Source organism: Peromyscus maniculatus, chromosome 12 (assembly GCF_049852395.1).
Source record: "Peromyscus maniculatus bairdii isolate BWxNUB_F1_BW_parent chromosome 12, HU_Pman_BW_mat_3.1, whole genome shotgun sequence".
Lineage (NCBI taxonomy): Eukaryota > Metazoa > Chordata > Mammalia > Rodentia > Cricetidae > Peromyscus > Peromyscus maniculatus.
The window spans coordinates 49,696,998-49,711,689 of record NC_134863.1 but is presented as its reverse complement, the minus strand read 5'-3'; the positions used below and the strand labels follow the sequence as shown (position 1 = coordinate 49,711,689).

Here is a 14,692-nt window from a genome sequence, read left to right as displayed (position 1 = left end):
GAGTTTAGGTGACCTCAGGGATTGTGCCCTCTGGTGTTTAGGTTTCTGCCTGTGTGGGCCCCCAGCCTGTGTGACCCCCACCTTGTTAGTCAGGAGGAGCTGAAAGAGAAGGTGCATGGTGGATAAGGGGGAAGCTGCTTTTTTCATAAGTGATCTTTTTTTTTTATAAGAAAATAAGTATTAAAAAGAGAGAGAGAAAAGTTCTACACGGAGAAATCGAGATTGGATACAGAAGTTGTTTTTGAAGCAATAGATGGATAACTTTTAAAATGTTAATTCTGCTACACAAAGGCCACATACCTCACGTGAGCACTGACAGGAAAAAAGACAAAACTAGACACGACCAAGCCTGCTTTCCTCTTTGGAGCACTGTGGCCACACATACTGAGGAATTTGTGGCTGTGATTCTAGTCACTGCTACTCAGTATTAAATACTTAAATATGATTTCCCAGCCTACTAAAAAGAGAATCAGGTGGGAACATTAATGCTGCTAGAAAGGTTTAGAAAGGAATGCCTTGGCATCTCTGAGCAGCAACCATGACTAAAGCAACCGAACAAAGAACAACCCCACATCAGGCTGGAATCTGCCCAGAGTTAGAAATGCAATTAGGGCCGGGTTGCCGTGGCGCACACCTCTAATCTCAGCACTTGGGAGGCAGAGCCAGGTGGATCTCTGTGAGTTTGAGGCCAGCCTGGTCTACAGAGCGAGATCCAGGACAGGCACCAAAACTATACAGAGAAACTCTGTCTTGAAAAACCAAAAAAAAAAAAAAAAAAAAAAGAAAGAAAGAAATGAACTAAATCAGGAAATCAGGAGAGATTTGATGTAGATAAGTGTTTGTAGTAATATGTGGTAGGAAAAAAATGGCATAAATAAACACATTAATTTCTGCTATGAACAAAAGTTTGGGGCATGTATAGAAATTATGAGCTAGTTTCTGTAATAAATAAGTAAAAGTGCTCTTCAGAGAAAACCTCTTCTGTGCTGTGTCTTTAAGTTAGATTTTTAAGGTGACATTATAATCCTCATAATCATCTTAGTCATTGTCATATATTAGTCTGTGGCTTTACTAGAGACTTGCACTAATTTTGATGAAAGCTCCTGTGAGTCCACTACCGTGTTAGGGGTTAGGAGGGTTGAAGAGCAGGTATGTCTTCTGTTGACTACATCCATGTTACCCATTTCTGTCGTTCCGAAGACATGACCTTAAAGAGCACCTTCACAGCAGAAAGCGGGATTTCATTCCATCCGAGGCTTGATCGGCTTGGTATTTCACGGGCAGCTTCGTTTAGGGTCACCTGGCAGGCCAGCACACATGTATAGCATAGCATGTGTTTACATGATTTTCAGATGTTGTTCTAGAAGTCTATTACTAATATGCATTCAGATGAATTATACTAAAAGAACTATACATTTTTAGACATAAAATTATTGTCAAAAGTCTTTAAAAACATGGTATTCGAGTTACACTTTGAAAATCTGTGTGTTCTTCAGCCAGGCATATAAATGGGAAGGAGTGATTGTGACCCCGAGCTGGTATGACATACCTTTTCCCCTGTAGGCTGGGATGTCTGTAACCTGGGAAAGGGGGAAGCATGGCGTTCGCAGTCTCAGTTAGTCATGTGAAATCACCGTGCCAACAGGCAGGAAAGCTGTGTCGTGTGGTGTGTGGTGTCAGCTCAGATCTCCTGGCTGCAGTACGTGGAACACTCTGGATTTACTAAGGTCAAACAGCGGATATGTTCCTCCGGGATAACGGGAACTGTGCCATGTAGAGATTGGAAGAGGACAAGGAGAAATGCATTCCCAGTTCCAAATGAGTCACTCAGATAGTCACGTGTAGCTGATTGCTTTTGAAGAAAGTGGACACTGAAAGGAATGCAGTGGAGGTCAGGCTTCGGGGTCAAGGAGTTTTTATTCCTTCTCTTCCTCAATAAACTGTGTTCAGCACACATGTGTTCCTTCAGATTTACTTCTGCTGTTCGATTTTGCTCTTTGCCAGACCCAGAGTATGTCCTCCGACCTCTGAACCCAGGTGGAGTTGGAGACCACTGTTGCCTTTAAGTTAATGGATTCACCAGGACTCCACTGGCTCCTAGATCACAGTGCCCACCCAGGGTCAACACATAAAAGCTCCCTGGCTGGATCAGCTCAGACGGTGTATGGAATTTAAAAGTTGTCATATTGCTGAGCCCAGTGGTTCGTCTTTGGGCTTAAAGTGGCTCTCAGTTTTTTCTCACAGACAGTCCCATACTTGGGACTGTACTGAATAAGTCGATTGCTTTCAAAATATAAAACAGAATATAGCCTCTAAAATCACTCCACCATTGTTCATCCTCTTTGAGCTGAAAACTAATGCTTGCCCAAATTTACCGACTTAAACGTGCCGAGAAGGTCAGGGGTGTGGTAACCTAGAACTCATAGGTGGACCCCAGACATACTCCACTCGCCTCCAGAACAAGGCGCTTGGATGTTTTGTTTCATTGTCTGGGGTTTTCTGGGTGCTGGGGAGGCCAACCCAAGGCCTCATTCATGGGATGCAGTCACTCTACCGTGAACTACACCCCCAGCCTGATTTTTTCCATATACAATTCCTTATTTTGTACATGTGACATCTAGATGTTCCTCTTCAGGAGGTTGGACCCAGCGCTGGCCCATGACCCAGTGCACGGATTGGCTCTGAGCCCCAGCTCTGGCTGTCAGGGTTACCACCTCAAAGGGCTGCCAGTCAGCTGGGTCTGAGATTATGTGTTTGACAGGTCTGAAGGAAAAATACAGAACGAGACAAAGCTGGGGGGCTGGGGGGCGGTTCAGAGGGGGAGAAGAAACTGGGAAAAGATGGAAAACAAAAGATGGAAAGCAAGAAAAGCCACAAATAAAAGCAGAGAAGAGAAAGAAAGAAGCTCCACCACTTGGGCCTTCTCTGTAGACTACTGCTAAGGCTTTGGGGGATGGGAGGCGATGTAGAAAACTCAGGGTGTGTGAGTTTCTCCTCATGATCCTGCATGCTTTCAGCCCGTGCATACTGTAGCGACTCAGGTGATAAGAGGTCCCTCCTCTCCTTAGCTCCAGGCCTCACTGTCACACATGGCCTGAGTCTCCGTACCACTCCTCAGCTGACTTTTCTGGCTGCGACCGCTCCCCTACTGCTCACACGATGTGTGCAAGTCAGTGCTCAGGTCGAGTACATCCCTGCTAACACAAGTATTTCTGGATGAAAGGGCAGATAAATAACACACATGCAAATGCCAATGGTGTTCTATGTCTTTCTCCAGTGATCCAGGGCACATCCCAGTCCTAAGATCCCAACACAGAGTCAATAACAGGCTCTCGCAGAACCAGAGGAACTAGAGTTAGAGGCAGGGGGTTTGAGTCATGAGAAATGAGGAGGAGAGGTCACTGGGACAGAGCACTGCCCCTGAGCTTTTCCATTAGGGCTAGATCTGGTTTGGTTGGTCACTGTTGATACTGGTTCCTGACAAGCACCAGCCTGAGCTCTGTTCAGCCATCACTGGACCCTCATAGTTGCTATAAGCTGGCCAGTAACTTGGAGCATGGAGGAACAAAGGCATGACTGTGTCTGGGAGCCTTTGATGGGGAGGTTCCTGGAAGATGATCACAGGTTATTAAAGTCTCATTGCTCATATGGCTTAGTGCGTGTGTGTGTGTGTGTGTGTGTGTGTGTGTGTGTGTGTGTGTGTGTGTGTGTGTGTAAAAGCAAAGATTAGAAGAACTAAGAAATGTGTTTTAGAAATGAACTTTTAATAAGAGCTGGGACATTGGCTGATCCAGCATGAACCTTTTCGGTTTACTTTTTTCTTCTTTTTTTTAATGCAGCATGTGAAATGAATGAAGGCAATAGTTCTCCTTGGTTACAAGGACTCCTCTGGAGATATAATTGAAAACTCAATTATGGGTTAGAAATTATTTTGTGATGAAAATTTTAGACAAAAACTGTTGTCCTTTACCCTGAAGTTTGATAGAATATTTGACCCCACTTTTTCAGCAATTTTTAAATCCTTGAAAGTTGGCCAGGTGGTGGCAGCGCACACCTTTAATCCCAGCACTAAGGAGGCAGAGGCAGGCTGATCTCTGAGTTCCAGGCTAGCCTGGTCTACAGAGAAAGTTCCAGGACAGCCAGTGCAACACAGAAAAAGCCTATCTCCAAAAACAAACAAAAAAGGTGGGGAGGAAAGGAAGTGAACAAGTTGTCCTGTGCAGGAGGATTAAAGAACATTTTCCTACTCACTAGAGATGCTGGGTTTTTTTGTTTGTTGTTGTTTGTTTTGAATTCTTATTTTACTCACCCATAAGAAATAAGTATTCGCCTGAAAGTGTTGTATTTATAGATCTTATTTTTACAAATTAAGAAGGTAAGAAGTTTAGTATTGTGGGGTATAGAGAAATTGACAAACATTTTTTTGTATTTCTAAACAATGAAGTAATAGAAGATATTTGTGTTTATGTGTACATGGGTTCCCGTGTGTGTAGGTCAGAGGTTGACATCACATGTCTTCTTCTAAATATTTCCACTTGATTATTCGAGCCAGGGTCTCTCACTGAACCTGTACATCACTGATTTGGCCAGGATGGCTGGCCAGAGAGGTCCACAGTGCTCTACTGTGCTCAGGTTTTTTGCTTTTCTATTTGTTTGTTTTTAAATTTTTTAGAGAATTCTATGCATGTATACAATGAAATATGATCTTAACTATTTACTACATCCTCCTCCTAGCTCCCCTTATATGTCCCCAACATGCACCGGCCGGCTTCGTGTTCATGCCTCTTTAAAATAAAATATTTGATAACCGGTTCTGTCCGTGGGTGTAGGGCTACCCTTTCATTTCTGTGCTTCTCACTGGCCATGTGGCCTCCATTGTGTTTCCCAAGGTGAGGTGTGGAGCCGCAGTGACACTGTGCCATGCAGTAGTCCCTCCATACCTCACCTGGGGAGACGGGATGGAGGTCACACGGCTAGTGAGGACCGGTCGATGAATTTGTCCAAATCTGTCTACTCATCTACCCTAAGCTGTTAATCATTGGTAAAAATGAAAGGTAAGCACTTAGGGAACAAATATTGATGATGATATGCATATTGCAAAATGAAATGTTGATCAAGAGATTATGTGTGTGTGTGTATGTGTGTGGGGGGGTAATATATGTAAAATCTCTTAAAATCAAGAGTGTTTATCATTGGATAGAGAAAATTTGTTCAATTTTTTTGTCCAATTTTGATAACATGTGTTTTTTATTATATATTATTTAAGTCTCTTCCTGGAGGGCTGTGACACAAAATTGCATCTAGTCATTTTAAAGTTTCTTAATTTACTAGTGAAATTAGGAGTTTATGTGTTTGGCTTTAATGTTGGTCCTGTGAGTTGCCTCTGTCTGTGTAGCTAATTATGTGTTTATGTTTAAAGTTTTTGTAAGATCATAAATATATCAACTTTAAAAACAATTTTCCGGGCCTCATTTTGATTTTTGAACATGTGGTTTTCTGAAAGCTCAGTTGTATCTAAGGCTCATAAAATCATGCCTCCTGTTGCTCACAGTGCATTAGATTTTCCTTTTACCTTGTGAGATTTTGCTCAAGCAGGAGTTTGACTATTTCCTGTAATTAGTGGTACATGTGATACAGCTAATCCTAGCAGTTTACCTAGAACTGTGGACTAATTTCCATTTATTTGACATGTATTATTTTCAGATTAGAGCAGAGCCAGGCTTCATGTTTTCCTCTCAACTGTATTGGGATAGAGATTACAGCATTGTGTTTGATGCCATCAAGGTTCTTCCTGGAATTATTTGTGGGATTGTTATCCTGACAGCGTGTGGAATTGTGCTGCATGTGTTTTCTTAAATAACCCTCTCCCCTCTTTTTAGAACTTTATAGAATCTTCTATCACACTGTTTGAGTCCGACCTAGAAAGTGGGAAGTTCATTGACATTACAAATCAGGAAATTTCTGACTTAGAAGAAATCGGCTTTGGCAGTGAAACAAGATCCATTCACGTGAAGAGTGGAGTGTATGTAGCCCCTGCCCCAAGAGCCTGGGGGCGTTGGTGGGGCTTAAAGCTGTGTGCTTCTTGATTCTACTGCTCTCCTGTTCTCTGCTCATTAGATGGGTTGCCTACCACCAGAAGTTCTTCTGTGGAGATCAGTACATTTTAGAGAAAGGAAAATACAAATGCTTTTTTGACTGGGGAGGATCCAGTAATACAATCTTGTCAATCCGACCAATCCAGCTGGTAAGTGAAGTGTGGGCAGACGAGGCCAGAAGCATGTAACAGGATAAGGTTGACTGTGCAGAACATTGTTTTACAGTGGTTAGATTTAGATTCTCTTTGGTGTTTCTGCATGCAGTAAATAAAACACCACATTGCATTTCTACTGATTGTGGAGGGAGCTAGTAGTTAGGCACACTTACTTGAGGCATCCCGATAATAGAACCAGTTCATTCATTCAGCAGCATTGCTTAGTGCCTCTGACTTGTTAGACACTATGCTGACTCACCGGAGATAAAAGATGAGTATGACTTCCCTGATGGCTCATCATCTCCTAAAGGGAGATTCACAGGCAGCTAATTATAGTGCGGCTAATAAGAAAATTAAGTGTATAGATCATTCTGGAAGAGGAGGGGGAATGACACTCTGTCTCTGGGGGCTAAGACCTTGCTGAAGGAAGGGACACCCGTGATACCTTATGGGGGTTTTTCAGGCAGAAAGAACAGCCCATTGAGAGGGAGCTGTGTGCAGAATCACAAAGTGTCAAACCCTGTAACCATGGTCATTGAGAAGTGTCACAGAGTGGCCTGGATGTCTGTGCCTTAGTGTCAGAAATTGAGGCCCTTTCTAAAATGACCTGGGTGCTCTTTTCTCCTAGCTATAGAAGTACTCGAAACTAGTCGTGAATACTAAAATCATTCCAAGAAAATTCCATAGGTTATTTGGGACAGAAGGGGTCATAGGTAGATGAAGGAATTCAGTAAATTGGTGAGACCATGAAAACCTTTTTCTAGGGATATTTTCAAAACCTTCTGAAGCTAGCTAAGATGATATGATGCAATTTTGAAACTATTTTAATATGTCTTTCAGGAACCACTTGGGATAAATGAGCCTCCACATTTGGTATGTTTCAAAATATTCTTCATTTATCATTGTTGGAGTATTTACCAAAAGCATGTACACTTTCTCAAATCTTTCTCTTTCTCTAGCTAACTTTTACGTGTATGTGACAAAGCAGGTTCCCGTTGTACTCCATGCTCTGAGCTCAGGAGTCTGCTTTTTGTTAGTTGGTTTGGCTGGGATTTATCACAGCAGTCTTTATTTCCTCTGACAGAGCTGGCGCTCTGACCACAGTGGCTCCTTGGAATCTGTGCCCGTCTGTCTTTCCTATTGCCCGTCTGTCCGTCCCTGTCACCACCTCTCTCAGAACCTCACATCACGGTGTTGCTGGAGGAGCAGAGAGCTTGCAGCGGCCCCTCTCTTGCTGTGCTCCTTAGTACAGAGGCTTAGAAAACATTGTTACTACGTTAGTTTATTTATTTTCTGGGGAGGGCTGTGCTCTCCTGCCGTGGTGCATGTGTATGGCGGTCTGAGGACAACTTGTGGGGGAAGGTTCACTCCTTCTACCATGTAGATTTCTGCTGTTCCCACTCGGGCTTGGTGACAAGCACCCTTACCCACGGAGCCTTCTCGTTGCCCTGTACATGGATTTCTGATACTTGTATGATTATTTTTTTAAGTTCTAATAACATTAAACCTCTCTCTCTTCCTCTGTCTGTCTCTGTTTGTCTACCCCCATGTCTCCGTCTGTCTGTTTCTGTGTGTGTGTGTGTGTGTGTGTGTGTGTGTGTGCGCGCGTGCACGCGCCTGCTGATGATTCAAAAGGTTTTGGATAGGACGCTTAAGGCTAGTGTTGGTTTATTGTCTGCTAAGGTCTAGTAATTGTGTTTGGTTAGTACTTGTAATAATTCTGTGGATTAATCTCATGTATGAAAATAAAACTTGATTTTCTGAATTCCAGTCAGTGTTACTATCATACAGCTAGAGGAAGGAAAGTGGACATCCTGTAGTTTCTGGTTCCAAGGTCTTACATGAAAGAAGGACCTGGATAGGGACAGAAACACAGTGAGAGACAAACACTGCTTTCCCTGTTTCTTTTAACATAACCTAGTTAGGAAGATCCCTGTCCAAATCTACGTGTAGTGATTGATGGCCAGTGACATTCCCTACTGTAACGTGGTGTGAGTCTTCTCAGTGTGTACAGTTTCCATGTTCCTGTCAGGGCCTGCACATTTTCAGTTCAGCTTAGTTTAATCGTGTTCTGCTCACTGGAAGTGCTTTGAAGTTTTTATTATTTTCTAGTTAGCTGAGACCTTTTGAGAACAGTTCCTCCAGGAACACAATTGAGTAGTTGTATTTAGAGACACTTCCTTCCAGAAACTTTATTTTGGATTTTTGGGAATGTCCAGCTGTGGATTTTTAAAGCACATGTTTTTACATGAATCAAAACAGCATGTGTAGATAAAGACATTAACAGGGACAATTTCAAATTCTCTTTTTTTCTTTTCTGTGTTTCTAGTGCAGATTAAACATCCCACTCTTTCTAGCTCTCTTTTCCCTTCCCAACTCCTTGCTCTTTGTTTTTTTAAATGAAGTTGTTTGGGGGCAGGTTGCTGGATTATCTTTATAGGGTCTCCAGGTCAACCAGAAGAGGGAAGCGTGGAAGATGCTCAGTGAAATCCACTGTGCTGCTTTTTTTCTAGCTGTGGCTCAGCTATTGTGAGATCAACTTTTCTGACAGGTGTATGATAGCTGATGTTCGGTAATGTGTGTACAAAGCCTCTTTGTTTATACAGCCTCAGAGCCCCTGTGTTGGGCCATTTTCTTGTTTATATTTACCTAAACAAAAACAAACCAACCTTGGCTGTGTGTAGATGTAACCAACCGTCTTATTAAATAAGAAACACAGAACCAATGTAAAGAAGAAAGCCAAGAGGTCAGAGCTCAGAGCTAAAACCTTACCCTCCCTCCTGCCGTGGTCCTACCTCTCTGAAAGAGACCTACTTCCTGTGTGTTTGTCTTTATATAGTCTTTCTGCTCTGCCTTCTCATTGGTTGTAAACCCAAACACATGACTGCCTCGTCACTGCCTGTATGTACAGCCCTCCAGGTCTTCTATGGTTGGTATTGAGATTAAAGGCGTGTATCTCCAATGCTGGCTGTATCCTTGAATACACAGATCTACCTAGCTCTGTCTACCAAGTGCTGGGATTAAAGGTGTCCACCACCACCGCCACGCTCTAATAGCCCTGACCCCTGGGCAACTTTATTTATTAACATACAATTAAAATCCCATTTCAGTACAAATAAAATACCACCATAGGCTGTGTGTTCACATAGGATATTTTTCCTGTCTGAGTAAAGAAGCAGTTACATTTCAGGGCTCAAGTCAGAGAGAGGATTATTCCTCTTATGTTAATTATCTCAAGGAAAACTATAAGCCTTTTGAGAGGGGAAACATCTAGAAAATGTATAGAGCAATGTACATCATTAGAGTTGTAGACATAGGATTGCTGGAGGTTTTGTGAGTATGAAATATACATTTAACTGTTACATTAAAAGAAACCAGCATTTATGGTGGAGGGTGCTTTGCTCTTGAGATGCAGACCAGTCACTAAGTCTGATTACCAACTCAAGGTTTACATAGCGTAGTAGAGCTCTCTCCATCATTGGAGATGGCATTTAATTTTTTTAAATTTTTTTCCCCCAAACAAAACAAACACTAAACAGAATATGGATTATTGTCGCTATCTTTCTGAGTCAGCAGGTATTGAATGTCATAAACATTACTAGATTAAATATTACAAAAGTTTATTTCTTGTCAGGGGAGTTATAGTGAGTCAGTATTCTAATCCATTCTGCCTTTTGACATAATCAACTACCTTGGATTCTTAGGACCTTTCTAAAAATCTATTTACAAATATTATTGTTTAGAATTTCTGAAATACTGAACTGTTATTCTACCCATACATAATTGTAGCAGAGAAAAAGAAACCAGATAATTTCTTCTGTCACATAACTTAGCTTCAGTGAGCTTTGAAGTGACAGAGGAGTTTATAATGACTTTGCTTGCCGGTATTTCGGGCAGCGGTTCTCAACCTGTGGGTTGCGACCCCTTTGGGGGTTGCATATCAGGTATTTACATTAAGATACATAACAGTAACAAAATTCTAGTTATGAAGTAGCAATGAAATAATTTTATGGTTGGGCATCACCACAACATGAATTGTTTTGAAGGGCTGCAGCAGGAGGAAGGCTGAGAACCATTGATACAGGGGGATTTTAATACACTCAAGACCAGAGACATCCAGGAAGAACTATTTAAACAAAGAAACCTTGCCTGGGTGATCAGGAAGATGCGATTTTTATAGTGTATTTAATTGATGTGAGAAACTGATTTAGGTAGAGTATGATTGAAGATGGAAACAGAGGTTTTTGTTCAACAGTCTTTGTGTGTCTATGAAGATGATCAATATGGTTGGGGAAGTATTAGAGAGGGGAACTCCTTAGAAATTATCTTAGTGTTAAGGTAAATAAAATTACCTTGAAAGTCCCTGCTGGTCCTGTGGGATAAGTAGAGCAGGCCATCTGTGTTTGGTCAGGAATGAAGTTACTGGATTTTTAGTTTGTCAAGTTAGACCCTGTCACATTTTCTTCATGTGTATTGTAAATGAAAATTGCACAGTAAAATATATTTCTGTGAGATCTTAGTCATAAAGTGTTGATAATTTCTGCCTCAAGGGGGTGGTTCTTAGGAAGAAATATGGTGCGTGCGTGAAGAGATACTTTGTCATCAAGTGGCAGAATTTTCTTTTCTCTCTTCTCTACCTTCCTGCTTTTCTCTCTCCATTTTCTTGCTTCTGTAAACTCCCATGGAGCAGACTGGTAGGAATAGACACATTCCCACGTGGTCCATGGTGATGCCTGTAGTTTGAAGATAACTCGTATCTTGTTCTTCTATTTGCTTAGTTTCTAAGCAACCTGTTGGGCTGTTTTATATATCTATTGTCCATTAAAGTCTAAAGGAAAACACTATAGTGACTTGTATAGCTAAGTTTTCTACAACCTTAATTTTTCAAAAATGCCATCACTTAATTTCATTAGGAATGGAAACTATAACTTAATTATTTACAGCTCCTGAAGACAGAGTTGGCTTCTAATATCTCGAGGATGCTTTTATGGATGGTCCAAACTCATTCTCAGAGCGTTACTGTGAAAGTTGTTCTATTCTGGTGCACTGTTGGGGTGGCCAAAATGAGATGGTGGTTTTGGTTTACTTAACCATATACTTTCTCATTGTAGAGGTAAAAGAAAAAAAAAAACTCAAATATACATTGAACCCAGTTTTTAAATGTTTGCCCCAAAATAATTTATCAAATACTCTGTGTAAATTTAAATTCCTCTGTGTATGAAGATAGACTAATGACTGATGGGTCTCCGAACTGCATTGTCTGAACTGTCCTGCCCCTGCATTATTGGTGTCTAGAATTTGACATTTCCTCACTTCATGGTGAAATGTTGAAGTGTGGTTTTTGTTGTTGTTGTTATTTGGGGAGTAAGGTTAAGATTGGACTCATGCATGCTGAGCAAGTTCTATGTTGATAGTAACATCTCTAGCCTGAATGAAAGTGAACATTAAACCCATCAATATATGAAAGATAAACTCTACACACCAGAAACACATGTAATGAATAAGATAGCCGTGAGATCCATTTTCATGTATTTTTTCCAGCTTGTTCTGTGAATTTTGATAGTGTTTGCAAGCTGCAGAAAAAGTTTTCTACATTTTCAGAAGTTTTTGCCTCATGTTTTATGAATCTTTACATTGTGAGACATATGTCTTGTTTGGGACTTCCTCTTTTCTTGTTGTCTTGTCTACCCGAGGAGGAGCCTGACTTAAATGTGGTGGATCTTCTCCTTAAGACTGGGAGTGCCTTGGTGCCTGATGCTCCAAGTACAGTGTGGTATCTCAACAGGAAGTCGCATTGGTCAGGGGAACAGTGGTACTCTCACTTCCTGGCTTTGGAGTTCCAGGAAACAGATCTGGTTAGAGTTCCCTTGGGAAGACGAAGACGGCTCAAGGAGCCTTGTTTCTGATGGTCGCCTGGGCAGGAGAACCGAGTGCAGGTCATTGATCAAGATGTAGTCCTTGCTGCCATGAGAGCATGTCAGTGCAGCGTGCCCTTTGGGACGGGCCAGTTAGAGTCTCCAGAGGATTAGGAGATATTTAATTATAGAGCTCATTAATTTATTCTTGCTCACTTTTGATTCAAGGCCTCTAGAGCTGCAGCTTACTGTTTTCAAGATCAAAAGGGAATTTTAGTTGGGATTTCATTGTCTGTCTTACTTTGACAAAAAGTCAAGTAGAAATGTAGTATGATATTCATCTGTAAACTGTACATTTAAGATATTCTTACCAGAAAACTGAAGCTGTAACCTGGAAATGTATGACATAGATGCCTCTCCTTCTTCACCGTAAATCAGGGGCTAATCTGATACAGTTTGATACAAAGTATGATGAAAATGATAAATATTGAAATTCCATCCTCATAAACATGTAAGGAGAAATAAAGGCACTTTCAGGAGAATGTCACCATTCTTCACATAACTTCAGTGATAATAAATGAAACATGAATCTAATATCCTGTTGCGCTTTTACGAGCGCATTAAAGTTTATTTGCTTGTGATGTTCAACAGCCATTTCACGGTCAATTACTACTATGTTCTCACAGCTCAAAGCGTTCAGTAAAGCAGGCTTCCAGGGCGAGTGCATAGACTTTATAAAAGAATGTGCTGACCTGACCTCCTTCTCGCCGTCCTCCTTCAAGGTTCTCCGTGGCTGGTGAGTGTGCTTCTTGACCCCTAAAACCAAATTTCTTTGAAATTTACAGAGGGCAGCCTTTTTTTTTTTCTTTTGCCTACAGTTGCTAACTAACTAGTCTATGTTAATCTTGCTGAATTTGTAAATTTAGTTATGCAGAATATAAAATAAAAATGTTGATTATCCAACTTTGGGGGCCTTTTAATGATTTTATTTATCAATATTTTCTTAGATGATTTTCTAGGATTATTTTAATGTTTATGTTGTGTGTTTACTGTACGACACAATGAAATGCTACAAAATAGCCACTACTTATCTCCAGGCGAGATGTATTATTCCTGTTTGTTTAAAATATTTTTTATATCTGTTTGACCAATAAGGAAGCTGGATTTGGAGTCAGGGTTCTGGTAGTACCACCATGTCACACCTCAGATCATTTTTGTCACTTAATCATATTTTCAATGAACTTTAAATTCTTTATTCTTCCAATTCCAACAGCATGGTCAATCTTTTTTGGATATGAAACTGTATGTGATTCCTTGGGCTGAAGTATAGTCTATTGTTGTATGATGAAATATACATGACGTAATGTTTACTAATACATGACGTAATGTTTACTGTTTAAATCTGTAGTTTGGTTGCCTTCTCCACATTTCCAGTGTCCACCTGATAGCACTTCAGAGCCCCTCACGCCTGTCAGTTTGCCCGTCTTCTTCTTTGAGCCGGTGTAGATCAGTGCCCCCCCATTCCAGATTAGCATTTTCCCTCATCAACCTTTATTCCTGTTGCCGTTAAGGCAGATCAGATTTACCTCCTCCTTTCCCAGGCTTATCCCATTGGCTGCTCTCATATTCCCTACCTGTTCCTTGTCCTTTCCCCTCCACCGACGTTACTCAGCTGTTTGTCTTTTCCATTGCCCTCTGCGCCAAGGCCAGTTGGTAAGTCCCCTCACCTCACCTCTGTGGACTTGGCAAACTCTGCCCCTGGTGCCTTACTACCCCGTCACGGTGTCACAGAAGCAAGTGGCCACTGGTTTAACTCAATTTACTAGGAACAGCTGAATTGTGATGAAATTTTATTGATGCACATGGAGATTGGCATTGTATATGTATCACGAAGTAGCATTCTTTTAATTTTAAAAAGCATTTAAAATTTAAAAAATCGTTTCAGCATGTGGGCTGAATTGAAAAATAAATGCTGGGGCTGTTTTGGTACACAGTCTATGGTTTCCCAACCCTTGCAAGGGTTGTGGATCTCCAGTAAATGGAGCCGGCCGTTGATATTTATTTATTCCTTAGATATGGTAAAAGCTTACATACTGGCAGGTCTAGTATATATTATTTCAGTATCACCTGCTTCCCACTGTCCCCTTAAATGACGTTGAGAAAGCCTTCACCATTGGAAATAATTGCTGGCGTTGAATGGATGGCATGTTTGCTCCCCACAATCCCAAAGCCACCGCCTTCCCAGTTGCTCTGCACTTCTCAGTTGCTGGGACACTACTCATGTCCTTTCATTACCTACTTGTCCTCCATGAAGCTGCAAAGTTTTAATACTCATCCAAATACATTCAAGCAGTGTTTTCCTTCCATGTGTCCTTATCACTCTGCTAATTTGATCTTTTCTACATTTGTTACTGTTTTTATATTTGCTCCCAAAGGGTTTGAGGATTTTACAGCACTAAAATGTAAAATCTTGTGAGTTCAGAAAGATTATCTGTCACTCTGTTTATAAGAGAGGAATATGCAGCAAGGCCCTGAAATAGTTTTCGTACCATTATTGGGTTTTGAGTTTCTTCTCCGGTAAGGTGAA

At 41.1% G+C, this 14,692-nt stretch overlaps 1 protein-coding gene across 1 annotated transcript in view; it reads left to right on the top strand.

Annotated features, from left to right (window-relative positions):
* The window catches only part of Crybg3 (crystallin beta-gamma domain containing 3), a 113,878-nt gene that overhangs the window by 70,810 nt on the left and 28,376 nt on the right, over positions 1–14,692 (top strand). Inside the window, exons 13-16 of the mRNA XM_006981606.4 lie at positions 5,880–6,022; positions 6,118–6,244; positions 7,091–7,123; positions 12,792–12,901. Coding sequence (XP_006981668.3) covers positions 5,880–6,022; positions 6,118–6,244; positions 7,091–7,123; positions 12,792–12,901 — 413 coding nt within the window. The remainder of the gene's footprint in view (positions 1–5,879; positions 6,023–6,117; positions 6,245–7,090; positions 7,124–12,791; positions 12,902–14,692) is intronic.